Below are 19655 nucleotides of genomic sequence, written 5' to 3' on the forward strand. Positions count from 1 at the left end.
TGCTATTATATTGTCAGCCTTGGATGTTTTATATGCATTTATATGCTATTTTATATGACTTTTGGGACTAACCTATTAACCTAAAGCCCAGTCCTAGTTTCTATTTTTTCCTTGTTTTAGAGTATCGCAGAAAAGGAAAATCAAACGGAGTCCAATTGACATGAAACTTCACGGAACTTATTTTTGGAATGGAAGCAATCCAGAAGACTTGGAGTGTACATAAGGGAAGCAACGAGGAAGGCACGAGGCAGGGGGTGCGCCCTCCACCCTCGTGGGCCCCTCGTGGCTCCCCTGATGTATTTCTTCCGCCTATATATATCCATATACCCTAAAACTATCGAAGACGACAATAGATCAGGAGTTCCGCCGCCAGAAGCCTCCGTAGCCACCGAAAACCAATCTAGACCCGTTCCGGCACCCTGCCGGAGGGGGAAATCTCTCTCCGGTGGCCATCTTCATCATCCCAGTGCGCTCCATGATGAGGGAGTAGTTCTCCCTCGGGGCTGAGGGTATGTACCAGTAGCTATGTGTTTGATCTCTCTCTCTCGTGTTCTTGAGGTGGTACGATCTTGATGTATCGTGAGCTTTGCTATTATAGTTGGATCTTATGATGTTTCTCCCCCTCTACTCTCTTGTAATGGATTGAGTTTTCCCTTTGAAGTTATCTTATCGGATTGAGTCTTTAAGGATTTGAGAACACTTGATGTATGTCTTGCGTGGGATACCCATGCTGACAATGGGGTATTCTATTGATCCACTTGATGTATGTTTTGGTGATCAACTTGCGGGTTCCGCCCATGAACCTATGCATAGGGGTTGGCATACGTTTTCGTCTTGACTCTCCAATAGAAACTTTGGGGCACTCTTTGAAGTACTTTGTGTTGGTTTGAATAGATGAATCTGAGATTGTGTTATGCATATCGTATAATCATACCCACGGATACTTGAGGTGACATTGGAGTATCTAGGTTACATTAGGGTTTTGGTTGATTTGTGTCTTAAGGTGTTATTCTAGTACAAACTCTATGATAGATTGAATGGAAAGAATAGCTTCATGTTATTTTACTATGGACTCTTGAATAGATCGATCAGAAAGGATAACTTTGAGGTGGTTTCGTACCCTACCATAATCTCTTCGTTTGTTCTCCGCTATTAGTGACTTTGTAGTGACTCTTTGTTGCATGTTGAGGGATAGTTATATGATCCAATTATGTTATTATTGTCGAGGGAACTTGCACTAGTGAAAGTATGAACCCTAGGCCTTGTTTCAACGCATTGCAATACCGTTTCTGCTCACTTTTATCATTAGTTACCTTGTTGTTTTTATATTTTCAGATTACAAAAACCTTTATGTACCATCCATATACCACTTGTATCACCATCTCTTCGCTGAACTAGTGCACCTATACAATTTACCATTGTATTGGGTGTGTTGGGGACACAAGAGACGCTTTGTTATTTGATTGCAGGGTTGCTTAAGAGAGACCATATTCATCCTACGCCTCCTACGGATTGATAAACCTTAGGTCATCCACTTCAGGGAAATTTGCTACTGTCCTACAAACCTCTGCACTTGGAGGCCCAACAACGTCTACAAGAAGAAGGTTGTGTAGTAGACATCAAGCTCTTTTCTGGCGTCGTTGCCGGGGAGGTGAGTGCTTGAAGGTATATCTTTAGATCTTGCAATCGAATCTATTTGTTTCTTGTTTTATCACTAGTTTAGTTAATAAAAGGAAACTATAAAAAATGGAACTGAGTTTACCTCATACGCTTCATCTTTTTAATATCTTTCGTGAGTATGATGGGAAGGAAAATTGTGCCAAAGTGTTAGAATAAGAATGTATTAAAATGTTTGGCACTAAATATTTGAATGATGAGCATGATTGTAATGTTGTTAGTATGAATTCCTTGAATATCCATGATGCTAATGATATGCAAAGCCACAAGCTTGGGGAAGCTATGTTTGATGAAGATGATATTCTTTGTCCCCCAAGTTTTTATGAGAACATTTATTATGATGAAAGCATGCCTCCTATTTATGATGATTATATTGATGAAAGTGGATTTGGAGAGGTCATGACTTTATTTTGTGATGAATCCACTATTCCGGAAGAGGTTCCAATTGATTATCAGAACAAAGTTGCTATCTATGATGATTATTGTGATGACTTGTATGCTATAAAGAATAATGATATCCCTGAAACTTTTCATCATGATTTTAGTTTTCAATTGGATTATGCCTCACATGATAATTATTTTGCTGAGTTTGCTCCCACTACTATTCATGAGAAGAAATTTGCTTATGTGGAGAGTAATAAAAATTATATGCTTGTAGATCATGAAAAGAATGCTTTATGTGATAGTTATATTGTTGAATTCACTCATGATGCTACTGAAAATTATTATGAGGGAGGAATATATGCTTGTAGGAATTGCAATAGTATCAAGTTTCCTCTCTATGTGCTTAAAGTTTTGAAGTTATGCTTGTTTTGCCTTCCTATGCTAGTTGATTATTGTTCCTATAAGTTGTTTGCTCACAAAATCCCTATGCATATGAAGTGGGTTAGACTTAAATGTGCTAGTCATATTCTTCATGATGCTCTCTTTATGTTACAATTCTTATCCTTTATGTGAGCATCATTGAAATCATCATGCCTAGCTAGGGGCGTTAAATGATAGCGCTTGTTGGGAGGCAACCCAACTTTATTTTTGTTCCTTGCTTTTTGCTCCTGTTTAGTAATAAATAATTTATCTAGCCTCTGTTATTTTTGAGTTTTATGTTTTAATTAGTGTTCGTGCCAAGTAGAACCGTTGGGAAGCCTTGGGGAAAGTCTTGTTGATCTTGCTGTAAAAAACAGAAACTTTAGTGCTCACGAGAATTGCTGCCATTTTTTATTGGAGAGTGCTATTTAGTTAATTATTTTTTCCGATGATTAATAGATAAATTCCTCGCGTCCAGAAATTTATTTTAGAATTTTTGGGGTTCCATAACTTGCGTTAGCTACCGATTACTACATACTGTTCTGTTTTTGACAGAATCTGTTTTTCGTGTGTTGTTTGCTTCTTTTGATGAATCTATGGCTAGTAAAATAGTTTATAAACCATAGAGAAGTTGGAACACAGTAGATATTACACCAATATGAATTTATAATGAGTTCAAAACAGTACCTAAGTGGTGATTTATTTTCTTATACTAACTGAGCTTACGAGTTTTCTGTAAAGTTTCATGTTGTGAAGTTTTCAAGTTTTGGGTAAAGATTCGATGGACTATGGAATAAGGAGTGGCAAGAGCATAAGCTTGGGGATGCCCAAGGCACCCCAAGGTAATATTCAAGGACAACCAAAAGCCTAAGCTTGGGGATGCCCCGGAAGGCATCCCCTCTTTCGTCTTTGTTCATCGGTAACTTTACTTGGAGCTATATTTTTATTTACCACATGATATGTGTTTTGCTTGGAGCGTCATTTTATTTTATTTAGTTTTGCTTGCAGTTCGAATAAAATACTAAGATCTGAAATTCTTAAATGTTAGAGAGTCTTCACATATTTGCATGATTATTCGACTACTCATTGATCTTCACTTATATCTTTTGGGGTAGTTTGTCATTTGCTCTAGTGCTTCACTTATATCCTTTCAGAGCACGATGGTGGTTTTATTTTGAAGAAATAGATGAACTCTTGTGATTCACTTATATTATTTTGAGAGTCTTTAGAACAGCATGGTAGTTTGCTTTGGCTATGAAACTAGTCCTAATATGATGGGCATCCAAGTGGGGTATAATAAAAACTTTCATATAGAGTGCATTGAATACTAAGAGAAGTTTGATAGTTGATAATTGTTTGAGATATGGAGATGGTGATATTAGAGTCATGCTAGTTGAGTAGTTGTGAATTTGAGAAATACTTGTGTTGAAGTTTGTGATTCCCGTAGCATGCACGTATGGTGAACCGTTATGTGATGAAGTCGGAGCATGATTTATTTTTTGATTGCCTTCCTTATGAGTGGCGGTCGGGGACAAGCGATGGTCTTTTCCTACCAATCTATCCCCCTAGGAACATGCGCGTAATACTTTGTTTCGATAACTAATAGATTTTTGCAATAACTATGTGAGTTCTTTATGACTAATGTTGAGTCCATGGATTATACGCACTCTCATCCTTCCACCATTGCTAGCCTCTCTAGTATCGCGCAAATTTCGCCGGTACCTTAAACCCACCATATACCTTCCTCAAAACAGCCACCATACCTACCTATTACGGAATTTCCATAGCCATTCCGAGATATATTGCCATGCAACTCTCCACCGTTCCGTTTATTATGACACGCTCCATCATTGTCATATTGCTTGCATGATCATGTAGTTGACATCGTATTTGTGGCAAAGCCACCGTTCATAATTCTTCCATAAATGTCACTCTTGATTCATTGCACATCCCGGTACACCACCGGAGGCATTCATATAGAGTCATATCTTGTTCTAAGTATCGAGTTGTAATTCTTGAGTTGTAAGTAAATAAAAGTCTGATGATCATCATTACTAGAGCATTGTCCCAGTGAGGAAAGGATGATGGAGACTATGATTCCCCCACAAGTCGGGATGAGACTCCGGATGAAAAAAAAGAAAGGCCAAAAAAAAGGAGAAGGCCCAAAACAAAAAAACAAAAAATGAGAGAAAAAGAGAGAAGGGACAATGCTACTATCCTTTTACCACACTTGTGCTTCAAAGTAGCACCATGATCTTCATGATAGAGAGTCTCTTATGTTGTTACTTTCATATACTAGTGGGAAATTTTCATTATAGAACTTGGCTTGTATATTCCAATGATGGGCTTCCTCAAAATGCCCTAGGTCTTCGTGAGCAAGTGAGTTGGATGCACACCCACTTAGTTTCTTTTTGAGCTTTCATACACTTATAGCTCTAGTGCATCCGTTGCATGGCAATCCCTACTCACTCACATTGATATCTATTGATGGGCATCTCCATAGCCCGTTGATACGCCTAGTTGGTGTGAGACTATCTTCTCCCTTTTTGTCTTCTCCACAACCACCATTCTATTCCACCTATAGTTCTATGTCCATGGCTCACGCTCATGTATTGCGTGAAGATTGAAAAAGTTTGAGAACATCAAAAGTATGAAACAATTGCTTGGCTTGTCATCGGGTTTGTGCATGATTTAAATATTTTGTGTGGTGAAAATAGAGCATAGCCAGACTATATGATTTTGTAGGGATAGCTTTCTTTGGCCATGTTATTTTGAGAAGACATGATTGCTTTGTTCGTATGCTTGAAGTATTATTGTTTTTATGTCAATATTACACTTTTGTCTTGAATCTTATGGATCTGAATATTCTTGCCACAATAAATAAGATTACATGGATAAATATGTTAGATAGCATTCCACATCAAAAATTATGTTTTTATCATTTACCTACTCGTGGACGAGCAGGAATTAAGCTTGGGGATGTTGATACGTCTCCAACGTATCTATAATTTTTGATTGTTCCATGCTATTATATTATCAACCTTGGATGTTTTATATGCATTTATATGCTATTTTATATGACTTTTGGGGCTAACCTATTAACCTAGAGCCCAGTGCCAGTTTCTGTTTTTCCTTGTTTTAGAGTATCGCAGAAAAGGAAAATCAAATGAAGTCCAATTGACCTGAAACTTCACGGAACTTATTTTTGGAACGGAAGCAATCCAGAAGACTTGGAGTGTACGTAAGGGAAGCAACAAGGAAGGCACGAGGTAGGGGGCGCGCCCACCCCACCTGGGCGCGCCCTCCACCCTCATGGGCCCCTCGTGGCTCCCCTGATGTATTTCTTCCGCCTATATATATCCATATACCCTAAAACTATCGAAGACGACAATAGATCGGGAGTTCCGCCGCCAGATGCCTCCGTAGCCACCGGAAACCAATCTAGACCCGTTCAGGCACCCTGTCGGAGGGGGAAATCCCTCTCCGGTGGCCATCTTCATCATCCCGGTGCGCTCCATGACAAGGAGGGAGTAGTTCTCCCTCGGGGTTGAGGGTATGTACCAGTAGCTATGTGTTTGATCTCTCTCTCTCTCGTGTTCTTGAGGTGGTACGATCTTGATGTATCGTGAGCTTTGCTATTATAGTTGGATCTTATGATGTTTCTCCCCCTCTACTCTCTTCTAATGGATTGGGTTCTCCCTTTGAAGTTATCTTATCGGATTGAGTCTTTAAGGATTTGAGAACACTTGATGTATGTCTTGCGTGGGATACCCGTGGTGACAATGGGGTACTCTATTGATCCACTTTATGTATGTTTTTGTGATCAACTTGCGGGTTCCGCCCGTGAACCTATGCATAGGGGTTGGCATACGTTTTCGTCTTGACTCTCCGGTAGAAACTTTGGGGCACTCTTTGAAGTACTTTGTGTTGGTTTGAATAGATGAATCTGAGATTGTGTTATGCATATCGTATAATCATACCCACGGATACTTGAGGTGACATTGGAGTATCTAGGTGACATTAGGGTTTTGGTTGATTTATGTCTTAAGGTGTTATTATAGTACGAACTCTATGATAGATTAAATGGAAAGAATAGCTTCATGTTATTTTACTACGGACTCTTGAATAGATCGATCATAAAGGATAACTTTGAGGTGGTTTCGTACCCTGCCATAATCTCTTTGTTTGTTCTCCGCTATTAGTGACTTTGGAGTGACTCTTTGTTGCATGTTGAGGGATAGTTATATGATCCAATTATGTTATTATTGTTGAGGGAACTTGCACTAGTGAAAGTATGAACCCTAGGCCTTGTTTCAATGCATTGCAATACCGTTTGTGCTCACTTTTAGCATTAGTTACCTTGCTGTTTTTATATTTTCAGATTACAAAAACCTTTATCTACCATCCATATACCACTTGCAGCACCATCTCTTCGCCGAACTAGTGCACCTATACAATTTGCCATTGTATTGGGTGTGTTGGGGACACAAGAGACTCTTTGTTATTTGATTGCAGGGTTGCTTGAGAGAGACCATCTTCATCCTACGCCTCCTACGGATTGATAAACCTTAGGTCATCCACTTGAGGGAAATTTGCTACTGTCCTACAAACCTCTACACTTGGAGGCCCAACAACGTCTACAAGAAGAAGGTTGTGTTGTAGACATCAATTACATGTCACAGAAATGGATAAAACTGGATGTATCTAGAACTGAAATACGCCTAGACCCATCCATTTATTGCCGGATGGAGGGAATACATGTAAATATGTCATGCCTTTCTATTCTTCAGTACCTATTCCATCTTTGATGTAGCATGTTTTATAATTGAAGCACCATTCTTCTATATAAGGCATGCAAGGGGAAGACAGCTATGTTAGAATCTGAAGGGTTACAAACCAGGTCTTTGCAAAAGATCCAAATGCCGAGAGATAATAAACCAACTCCAGTTTTCATAGATACTGCTCCGGCACAGAGAAACCAAACTCCCACTGATAATAAGCAGATTCCAGTGGCCAAAGAACTAGTCCGCTCCATTCCAGCAAAAATATGTCAACTCCATTCTAAGAAGCGTGTGCGTATCCTCACATCATGAAATTTTATAGCATTCTGATCATATTTTCTACATGTTTCTTACCCATCTCTCTTTTAGAAAATAAGGTTAAACGATAGAAGATTCCCTCCATTGGGATCATATTTGAGGAAAGTATCTTGCGGGAATTCTCTGTCCTCCAATGCTGATGTAAGTACCTGCTGTATATCACTATATTTTTACATCAGCATGTATTTTGTTAATCGGTGTGAATCCAACCTTTATCTTATCTAAATTCAGTTATAGCAAAATGTTAAAGGCGACAATGTTGATTTTTGTAAGGAAAACTGCCTGGTAGTTTTGCATACTGAGTTGCATGAGTGTACTATCTCGTATCATGCACATTACTGAATTGTAGTGCTGCTCTGGTTGCCCATTCATTCATTGTGTCAATGTTGCTTTCGTATTACCTTACCTGGCTGATGATAGATGTGTCATATTGTGTTAATTTGGTGTAGGTTGGTGTGGTCTGGTTGCCCAAACGTTCGTTCTGTCAATGTTGCTTTCCTATTATCTGACCTGGCCAATGATATCAATGCTAGTGTGTTAATTTGGTGCAGGCTACTGAAGATAAGAAGACTGTAACGCCCCGGACACACCCGCCGGTGGTCGTTACTCCTGGCGGGATCTAGACTAGCCCCACAGATCAATACTAGTCTTTTCTGCGCACTTTGTCCTAACTCGTGCGCACCCGGGAGCAACTTCCCAGTCGGTCACCCATCCTGACACTACTCCAAGCTGAGCACGCTTAACTTTGGAGTTCTGTCCGAATGGGCTCCCGGAAAAGAAGGAATTCCTTATTGATATGAGTAGTCTATCATCCCTAATAAGCCAGGCTATCACATATACCCCCACTCAGAGGAACCGACGTCCTCGTCGGGCCACAGGAATGTTCCCTCTTGGCACAAACGTTTGTGCTTCCAGTCCGGTACATGTGCCATGCCGGGTTCCACGATGGGTCACAAACGTCATGAACAACATGACCACACACCTGTCCGCAACCATCCGTGTAACCGCGAGGGTCGGCTCTGATACCAACTTGTAACGCCCCGGACACACCCGCCGGTGGTCGTTACTCCTGGCGGGATCTAGACTGGCCCCACAGATCAATACTAGTCTTTTCTGCGCACTTTGTCCTCACTCGTGCGCACCTGGGAGCAACTTCCCGGTCGGTCACCCATCCTGACACTACTCCAAGATAAGCACGCTTAACTTGGAGTTCTGTCCGAATGGGATCCTGGAAAAGAAGGAATTCTTTATTGATATGAGTAGTCTATCATCCCTAATAAGCCAGGCTCTCACAAAGACAAACTCTGAAAATAGCAAGGCAACCCCATTGTTTCTTTCCAATAAATCTAGGCCAGGTAATATGGCAATAACTCATGATTAATCTGTTCGGCTCCCCTCCTAATTTATGTTATGATGTAGTGGTTGAGACACTCTCCACTATCAATAATACAAGCCTGCCAAAATTGCCATATGAATCAGTTCAGTTTCCTTTGTCTCGAATGCAACGGAAAAATGTATGTTTGTGAACCAATTAATGGCTGAAGCAATGATGGAAATGGTGGAGGAATCAGAGCTGCACATTCGTGCGCAACAACAACTAATCAATGTTTTCAGAGACAGTGTAGCAAAGCAGCAAGAACTTGCCCACATGCTTATGGGCGTCACCCGCGATGAGGTTGTAGATTGTGACGTTGTAGATCGTTAGGTTCTATTCATTTATTTGCACTGGCATCAATCTTTGATTGCCCAGTGGATGTAATTTCCTGTAATATATGCTGGATGTGCAACATTTTTCCCTGTATGCCGTACCTTTGCTTGATCGGTTTTGGTCCTGTGCATAATTGCTCGTCGTAATGGGCTCAAATTATCTAATTGGGCCTAAAGACATGTACAAACTTTAGTGGGCCCATTAAGTTAATGGGCCGTTACTAGGCCGAAAGTTAATGGTCGTCCCTCTTACCTCCTACATCGTTAACAGGCCGACATCGAAGCGGGCAACAAGTGGGCCCATTTGATTTCACGGGCCGTTAACAGGCCGTTACTAAGGTCGGGCTACATATGGCCCAACTATACCGTGGGCCTTTAGCAGGCTGAAAGAGACAGCGGGCTCGTACTGGACCATGAAGAGCATGGGCCGCTAAGAGGTCAAAAGTCAGGTCGTACTGTAAATGGCACAACTGTGTTGTGGGCCTTTATCAGGCCGAAAGAGAAACCGGGCTGGTATTGGACCATGAAGAGCATGGTCCATTAAAAGGCCAAAACTCATGCCCGACTACAAATGACCCAAATCATTTATGGGCCGTCAACAGGATGACAGACACACCGGGCCGGGAATTGGCCCAACACTTAAATGGGTCGCTAAAAGGCCAAAACTAAGGTCCGACTACAAATGGCCCAACTCATTTATGGGCCATCAACAGGCTGAAAGACACACCGGGCCAGAAATTGGCCAAAACACTTAAATGGGTCGCTAAAAGGCCGAAAGATGTACATCCTGAAAATTGGCCCATCCCTTGAATGGGCCGTTAACAGGCCGGAATCACATTGGGCCGATATTGAGCCCAAATATATAGCGGGCTTGTCGTGGTTTTGTCACGGCAGATGTCCTAGTGAAAGGACTTAGTCATGGAGCCATCGCGACGGGTTAGCTTAAAGGGGTTAAAGAGGAACAGGGGACACAAGGCATTATACTGGTTCGGCCCCATACGATGAAGGTAAAGCCTACTCCAGTTGTGATGGAATTGCTAGGGTTTCGATGACCGGGGAGCGAATCCGCTTTGCCTGGCTCTCGAGTTATTGTTTGTTGTTTGTCCCTAAACCGCCGTCGGGTCATCCCTTTATATACACAGGTTGACGCTTGCCGGTTTACAGAATCCTGGCCGGCTCATAAACATGTCCGGCCTGGTTTCTACCCTTTCCTATCTTACAATACAAGTTACATGCTATATGGCGGTTTATGTCTATGGGCCCTAAACTGCCTTTGGGCCCTGGGCCTCCGTGCTAGCTCTCCTTCGTAAAGCGCCATACTCCTTGCCTTCATGGGCTTCAGATATAAATAACTCATTACAGGCATAACCCGCCCCCTCCTGGCTAGTTTATACTCAGTAGTAATATTCCCAACATTAGGCCCTAGATTGATTTGAACTTGTTCATGTCAATCTTCTACACTTAGGAAAATTCCCCTTTTAGTGCCTTTGCATATCCTTGTAATCCGCCGTGACGTCATCCTCCAAGATTGTAATAAACCGCCATGACGTCACTTGTTATTAAAAATTGTATGTCTCACCTTTATTAATGAGCCTCCGACAATCGAGGCGACAGCTCTGTCACAGATCCAATTTTTGGGATCCTCGATTTTCGCGCCCGTCACTTATCCCTTCGCCTTATAAATAAGACCGAGGGTCCTTTTCATCCCCCCCATGCCTCCTCGCATCCTCTTCTTCCTTGCGCGCGGCCGCCGTCGTCAAGCTCCACCCTCGACCTCATCTCTGGTTGCTGCATCAACCTGAACGTACTAGAGAAATGCGGCGTGCCTTCGCTGCTCTGTCAGCAACAGTAAGTTTTCCCTTTCCCTTGCTCTAGATTCGCCATTAGGGTTTCGGTGTTCATCAAAGCTCGCGGCTATTCTTCTCTATTCATCTTCATAGTGTAAGCAGCGAACTCTGATTCCAACATTTTCTTGCACAGTCGTAGTTGTAATCCCCTTTTTCATCCTTAGAATATCTTCTCTGTATAGAAAAACTCATCTGGACCTGACAAACTACTTAAACACCTATATTTTGAGTCTCAATATGTTTCGATTTACTGATACGATGCAGATCTAAAATTACCATATTGATCTATGAAACTTGTTTTTTCCTTACTTAAATATTTTACATCTGTGCCTTCCATAATAATATAGGCGGTTTAACCTTTTTAGGAAATGATAATTCGGCATGTACCATTAGTCCCCTTTTAAACCGCTGATTCGTTTATCCTTCTGATCTTATGTCGCTTTATCCTTGTCCGTCATAAACCTTAAACCTCCATTAATCTTTTTCCAGCTCTTCATTTGAAATGGCCAAACAATTTTATGCTTGTAACTAGGCCTCTTCCTGGATTACTGAAGAGCAACTAGATGGATGCGTCAGAACTGGTGCTTTACCAAAACAAAGCGAAATCCACTGGCGAGTTCTCGGTCCAGAAAATCCTCCTACCCCCAAAGATGGCAAGGTAGTGGTATTTGTTGATCATATGAGCCATGGTTTTAAACCGCCCGGATCCAAGTTTTTTTGTGACGTGCTTGCCAGCTTCCAGATCCACCCTCAAGATATTGGACCTAACTCTGTGTCCAATATTTGCAACTTTCAAGTGTTTTGTGAGGCCTATCTACAAGAAGAGCCGACCGTTGAATTGTTCAGGGATTTTTTCTACTTGAACCATCGTACTAAATTTGTAGACGGGCCCAACACTAAACTTGGCGGCATTTCCATTCAGAAAAGGAAGGACGTCAGCTTCCCGCACGCCAAACTTCATAGTCATCCTAAGGATTGGAATCAGACTTGGTTCTACTGTAAGGATACTTCCCTGATGATGAGAAACCTCTGCCGGGTTATCGTGCTCACCGGCTTACCAACACACATCCATTTCCACAATGGCTGACTGCCAAGGAAGGGGCCACATATGCACCACAACTCGCCAAGCTCAGAGCTTTTATGGCTAATGGTTTGACAGAAGTTGACTTTGTTCGTTGCTGGATATCTTGGAGTATTTTACCGTTAAGCCATCGCCTTGGTTTAATGTGTGAGTACACAGGGGACTCAAAAGATCCTCAACGACATATTGATATTCAGCTAACAGAGGCTGAAGTTACTGAGTCTGTTAAGAAAATACTGAATGAATTGGAGGCTGTCTGCAGCAAGACCGGGTTAAGTCCCTTCTATACTTTGAATAAACCGCCAGCTATAAGAATTGCCTCACTCCTGCTTGTACTTGATATTCTTAACTGTGTAACCATTTTTTATAACCTCTGTCAATCTTTTAACAGGGTGACGATTCATTTTGGAAGAAGAAACCTCAAGATAAACCGGCCAAGACCCCTCGACCCAAGACAAAGGTTGTTAAGAAACCTGCCAAGAAGAAGGCAACTGAATCCACCGGGTTGAACCTCGATGAGGACCTTGATAATCCGGACTCAGAGGTAGAACTTGAATCTCTTGGTTCGTTTTTCATACACCTCATTGACAATGATTATTATGAGGATGACGCTGAAGGCAGCCAAGCCGATGACGCAGAGGTAATTATCCTTTCCTCCGGTTCAGACCCTCTGCCAACACAAAAAGTCCGTCAAGCAATCCGGAAAGTAAGATTTTCTCACCCCCTAGCTCACTTGGACCCACACTTTCTTTTGAAGAAGCAGCAACACGAAGCTTGCCGCACAACCCGGCACAACGGCCAAGTAGTCACTTTAGCCGGTTTACCGAACACTCCGATTCGGAAATGTCAATCTGAGGTCTCACACACTTCCGATACTTCTTATCCCAAGGAAGGTTATTTTTGACAACCTCTTAATCTGTCCAATTCAAATTATCAGGGAATGCCTCATTCATCATCTGGCAAGTCAATGGCCACACAACTCCCTCCTCTTAAGACTGTTCCTGGGTAAACACTTTAAACTTAATCTTTTGACGCTTTATAATTGCGTGCTATACTAACCTTTCATGAGCCAAGGCTAGACCCAGCAAGAAAGCTCGGGTAAATAAACCGTCTGATGACAATGTGGTTATTGAACCGGAGAGAAATCCAGAACCGGAAGGAACAAATGCTGACGTCGTGCTTGATGATCCGCCACCTCAAGATCATGACTTTTTTGTTGAACAAGTAGACATTGACACAACAGACCATGCTGATAAATCAACCAGCCCGGTCCGAACTGATGATAAACCGTCAAGTCCAGCTAAGGCTACTGATAAATCGTCAATTCCAGTAAAAGCTGTTGATGACAAGGAAAATGACATAATGATTACTGGCGTTGGCCACACCACCCCTGGCAATCCTATTGCGTTATCAAAGCATAGTGCCAAAGAAGAGCTTTCTGCTATGGGAAAAGGCAAGTGGAGCATAGACTTGTCAAGCTACGCCCACCTCAACGCCCAAGAACTTCATTCTGGTTTTTTAAACCGTCTGTACACAAACTACGACTACGAAGCGGTTTAGTGAATCTGATGAAGGAGCGATATGAGGTAAGTACATAACTGTTTCTCTCTTATGTCCAATTTCAAATACCAACTCCAGTAGCCCCCAAGGGTCGATTTATGATGTCAATCTAAACCTGGACTTTGTAATATCTCAACTGTGCATGCTTACCCTCCAAGGGTTGATTGATCTATTTAAGATGAAGCGGTACTTTAGAATTGTAATCTTTAACTTTTACCTATGTTACTTTGAGAAAATGTACATTAGCCCCCAAGTGCCAAGAATAATACTTGTATTGTGCTTGGGACTTGTAAATTTTTTTTGATAATCAAGCAAATAGGCATTATCCCCAAAGTGCCAAGTGTATAACTTGTTATGTGCTTGGTACTTCAAATATTCACTGCCACCTCATAATATGTCTTTCTCTTATAGGCTGAGCTGAGCAAAAAGGAAGCCCAAACTGCTGATCTTCAAGAAAATATCAAATCCCAGCAAGCAGAAACCTCCAAAACCAAAGAGGAACGGACCAGTGCCTTAGCAGCCATGGAGAAGCTGAAGGAAACTTTTAAGAAGGAACGGGCGGATTGGGGCATAGAGAAAACCGCATTGCAAAAGAGAGCTGAAGACGCAGAAGCAGCCCTTAAACCGGTGGCCGAAGAACTGACTGGTTTAAATCGGTAGATAAATGCCATGACCGCTGCTGTGTTTGGTAAGTATCCTCACCTGAAGTTTTCAACATACATTATCCCATCAGTTACCGGTTTACTAATGCTCGCAATGACACTGGAACTCACATTACCCATCTGGGCTTTGACATGCGGATGAAGCTGAAGGCTGCCTATACTCTTATAGAGCAGTTATATTCCGGAGCCTAACGGGCCATTTGCACTGCTGCTCATAACAAACCACCTCCAAATTTGATAAAGGAAACCCTTGAGAAGCTGTCAATGCTGCCTGCCCGGTTGGACGAGTTAAAAAGATCAGCTTCAAGGTCAGGTGCGCTGACTGTGCTAATCCAGGCTAAGGCATGGATACCAGATCTTGACTCGTCGGATATAGGAAGCGGCTATCCTGGCATAAAGGAGGATGGTTCAGAGTTTAACAACGATGCCCTTCGAAGTTTGACAAAGGAAATGCGCCCCTTAGCAAGCAAATTGGCTGAAGAAACAGATCTCTCTCACTATCAGACGGTTTATGATTCTGATCATAAAAGACTTCCTGCGCCAACACATGATGTAGAAGATCTTATTCCGCCAATCCGTAAGCACACCTATGCCCCTAATGTTGACCCCTCCAACCTTAGAAGCGATGAAGCTGTGTTCCAAGCCTTAACTGGAATCGATTGGGCAACCATTGACTTCCAGCCACTGGGTAGAGAGGAGGAGGATGCACCAGCGCAAGACGATCCACAACCTTCAAGTCAGCCTGGTGATGAGTCATGATCCGGAGGCCGGTTTAGCCTTCTGCATACTGCCACACTTGCTGAAAACAATTATTCTTTTTGGGCATTAAAGCGCCTTGTAATAGGCTAGTTCAAAATACTTGGTCTGCTATGCCATCGCGCATATTTATGTTGCTCGATACTGTTAATCCATCATGCTTTAGGATATATTATGTTCATAATCTGTAGCGGTGTTATGCAAACTGTTCCTGCATACAAGAAGTTGAAAGTGTCCTGGCGGTTTACCGCAGGACGCGTCATGATGCCCAAATATATAGCCGGGGTTTATAACCAAGGCTGTACATTGAAAATAATCAAAGATGAAAGAGATGATACCTGTGACATTGAATCACACTGTTGGTTGACCAACTTTTTGTATAGTAAGAGTGATAACCTCAATCTTGAGTATTGGTAACTCTTTCCATGTTTTGCCTGTTTATGATAAAACCGTACTGGGTTATCACATACACCGGTTTATCAATATATAATGTTGGTGACTTGTAGTCGAAACCAGACCGGGTCAATGAACGCCGGATTATAACTGATCATGTACTTGCAACTTATCGTTGAAAGCCAACCCGGGTCAATAAACACCGGTTTATCATAAGATATTATGAATCTCACCAAAGGAGAAAAACCTTGGCAGATAAAAACATAAAAAGAATATGCAAGGCTTTTCATGGGCTGCCAGGCCCAAAATCGAGGCTTTTCATGGGCTGCCAGGCCACTGAGTTAAACCATTTTTCGAAGCCTTTTAAGAAGGACCTCACATTAACCAATCATCGTTTTAACTCTAACAAGTTCAGGGTCTATGAGATTGACTTGTCAAATGTTCGGCGGGTCATACCAGGATTACCTGGACGGAGTGGCTTACTTAAAAAGGCAGGATAACCCGGGGTTTTAGGTGAAATACACCTAGCTTTTGAGCCTGGCTTGATAGCCTATAACAAGGGTGTAGACTTCTTTGTTCTTTGAGAAGCAAAGAGCCCCCGAGCAATATTTTGAGTTGTGCTCAGTGGGTGCCTATGTTTGAGTTGTGCTTTTGCAACACTCTCTTTGCCCCCACGTGATTTCCTTTTGGCCTTAAGCCGATCAAGAGGTGTAGCTATGGTTCAAATACAACTAAGCCCCCAAGTGATTTCCCTAGTGGCCTTATGCCGATCAAGAGGTGTAGCTGTGGTTCGAGTACGACCAAGCCCCCAAGTGACTTTATATATATATGGCTTTATAAGCCGGATTAATGGGTAAATAGAACTCCGCTTTATAAACAGAAGCCCCCATGTAACCACACATGATGTAAGAAAAACAACAGAGACCCTGCTTTAGCTGAGGCTCTGGTTTATTATATTGATCATAATATATACATTGTCATAACTATGTACATAAGAAGAGCCTGTGGCTCAAGTATAGTAAGGCCTAAGATGAGCTATATTCCACGGCCGTTGGGTCTCCTCCTCTGATTTACGTGAGTCTTTGTGCGACTAACTGAGCCTCCGGGTCAAGAATAGCCAAATCCTCCTCCGTAGGTAACTTGACCGACGGGTTATGCAAAACATCCAAAAAAACATGGGTGGAACCGGTTTACGTTGGGAACCCAAACGGCTTAAAGCGTCCGCCACTTCATTCTTTCGTCGGTCCACATGGTCTACTTGATAGCCCTTGAAACGACCTGCAACAATATCTACTTCCCGACGATATGCTGCCATGAGTGGATCCTTGGAATCCCAAGTGCCATACACTTGTTGAGCTACCAGGTCTGAATCACCAAAGCACTTAACCCGGCTTAAATTCATCTCCTTAGCCATCCGAAGACCATGGAGCAAGGCCTCATATTCAGCTACATTGTTAGTGCAAGGGAACATTAAACAGAGAACATAACAAAACTTATCACCTCGTGGGGAAGTTAATACGACTCCAGCCCCCGAGCCCTCCAATTGCCTGGACACATCAAAATGAATAGTCCAATAAGTGTTATCTGGCTTTTCCTCCGGTGCCTGCAACTCTGTCTAGTCGTTGATGAAATCCACAAGTGCTTGGGACTTGATTGCTGTGCGAGGCATATATTTTAACCCGTGAGGTCCAAGCTCAATGGCCCATTTGGTAACCCGGCCAGTTGCTTCCCTATTTTGGATGATATCCCCCAAGGGGGCAGAACTGACCACAATGATAGGCTGACCCTAAAAATACTGCTTGAGCTTCTGGCTTGCCATGAAAACTCCATACACCAGTTTATGCCAATGTGGGTACCTCTGCTTGGACTCAATAAGCACCTCACTGATATAGTAAACCAGCCGTTGAACCGGATACTCCTTTCCAGCCTCCTTGCGCTCCACAACAATAGCCACACTAACAGCCCGGGCATTAGCAGCCACATATAACAACAAGGGCTCTTTATCAACAGGAGCAGCAAGGATGGGCGGCTCAGCTAGCTGCCACTTTAAACTCTCAAAGGCTTCATTGGCAGCATCACTCCAGACGAAATGGTTTGTCTTCTTCCTCATCTGATACAGAGGGATTGCCTTTTCTCCCAAATGGCTGATAAACCGGCTCAATGCTGTAATACGACCCGCCAGACGCTAAACATCATTAATAGATGCCGGTTTAGCCAGAGACGTAATAGCTTTGATCTTCTCCGGATTAGCTTCAATGCCCCTGTTAGACACCAGAAAACCCAAGAGCTTGCCTGCCGGTACACCAAAGACACATTTGGCCGGATTAAGCATCATCTTATAAACCCGGAGGTTATCAAAAGTCTCCTTCAAGTCATCTATCAATATTTCCTCCTTTCTAGACTTTACCACAATATTATCCACATAAGCATCAACATTGCGCCCAATCTGATTATGAAGACAATTCTGTACATAGCGCTGATAAGTCGCCTGGGCACTCTTGATCCCAAAAGGCATAGATACATAGCAGAAGGCTCCAAAGGGAGTTATAAAAGTTGTCTTCTCCTGGTCCTTAACTGCCATTTTGATCTGATGATAACCAGAATAAGCGTCCAGAAAACACAAACGGTCACAACCCGCCGTAGCATCAATGATTTGATCAATACGAGGGAGAGCAAAGGGATCAGCTGGACATGCCTTGTTCAAATCTGTGTAGTCCACACACATACGCCAAGTGTCGTTCTTCTTAAGTACCAGCACCGGATTAGCTAGCCAATCAGGGTGAAATACCTCCACAATAAACCCTACCGCCAAAAGCCGGGCTACCTCCTCACCAATAGCCTTGCGCCTTTCTTCATTGAAGCAGCGGAGAAACTGCCTGACCGGTTTAAACTTAGGATCTATATTAAGAGTGTGCTCAGTGAGTTCCCTCGATACACCTGGCATATCAGAAGGTTTCCATGCAAAGATGTCCCGGTTTTCACGGATGAACTCGATGAGCGCGCTTTCCTATTTCAGATCCAGGTTAGCGCTGATGCTGAACTGCCTGGATGAATCCCAAGGAACAAAGTCAACCAGTTAGTCTCCTCAGCTGATTTAAACTTCAAAGCCAGATCATGCTCTGTAGTTGGCTTTTTCAGAGAAGTCATATCTGCCAGATCAACATTGTCTTTGTAGAACTTCAACTCCTCTGTTGCGCAGACCGACTCAGCATAGGCCGCATCACCTTCTTCACATTCCAAAGCAATCTTCCGGCTTCCATGAATTGTGATGGTCCCCTTATGACCCGGCATCTTAAGCTGCAGATAAACATAACACGGCCTCGCCATGAACTTAGCATAAGCCGGCCTTCCGAACAGAGCATGATATGGGCTCTTGATTTTCACCACTTCAAAAGTCAATGTTTCTGACCTTGAATCATGATCATCTCCAAAAGCAACCTCTAGAGCTATCTTACCGACTGGGTATGCCGACTTACCAGGCACCACACCATGAAAAATGGTGTTCGACGGTTTAAGATTTTTATCTGTCAACCCCATGCGATGGAAGGTTTCATAATAAAGGATATTGATACTGCTCCCTCCATCCATGAGTACCTTGGTGAACTTGTACCCCCCAACCTGAGGTGCCACCACTAATGCCAGGTGACCCCGATTATCAACCCGGGGTGGATGATCCTCTCGACTCCACAAAATGGGTTGTTCAGACCAACGTAGGTAACGGGGCACTGCCGGTTCAATGGAGTTTACTGCCCTTTTATGATGCTTTCTGATCGTGCTTACACAAGCTAGTGGTGAAGACATGGTATTGCCCACTATTCAACTGCTTCGGATTACTCTGATAACCCGATTGTTGTTGCTGCTGCTGCTGACTCCCCTGATGATTATAACCTCCCTGGTTGCCCTGACTGCCTTGATTGCCATATCCGGTTTGGTTGCCTTGGAATCCTGAACTGGAGCTGCCTCCACCATAACCCGACCCATGAGAACTGCCTCGTGAACCGCCGGGTGGTCCATGGTCGTATTGGAACAGATTCGAATTTTTAAACTCCCGCATGATAAAGCAATCCTT

At 42.8% G+C, this 19655-nt stretch overlaps 1 protein-coding gene across 1 annotated transcript; it reads left to right on the forward strand.

The window, feature by feature from the left end:
• Positions 1–12358: 12358 nt before the first annotated feature.
• On the forward strand, positions 12359–13775 carry LOC147979275 (uncharacterized). Its single transcript, XM_087515124.1, has 5 exons — positions 12359–12547; positions 12607–12759; positions 12820–13017; positions 13153–13219; positions 13282–13775. Exons 1-5 carry the CDS (start codon positions 12359–12361, stop codon positions 13773–13775), a joined length of 1101 nt encoding a protein of 366 aa, XP_087371250.1.
• Positions 13776–19655: the final 5880 nt, after the last annotated feature.

This window comes from Triticum urartu, chromosome 3A, assembly GCF_056163025.1.
Source record: "Triticum urartu cultivar PI428250 chromosome 3A, HENAU_Tu73, whole genome shotgun sequence".
NCBI lineage: Eukaryota > Viridiplantae > Streptophyta > Magnoliopsida > Poales > Poaceae > Triticum > Triticum urartu.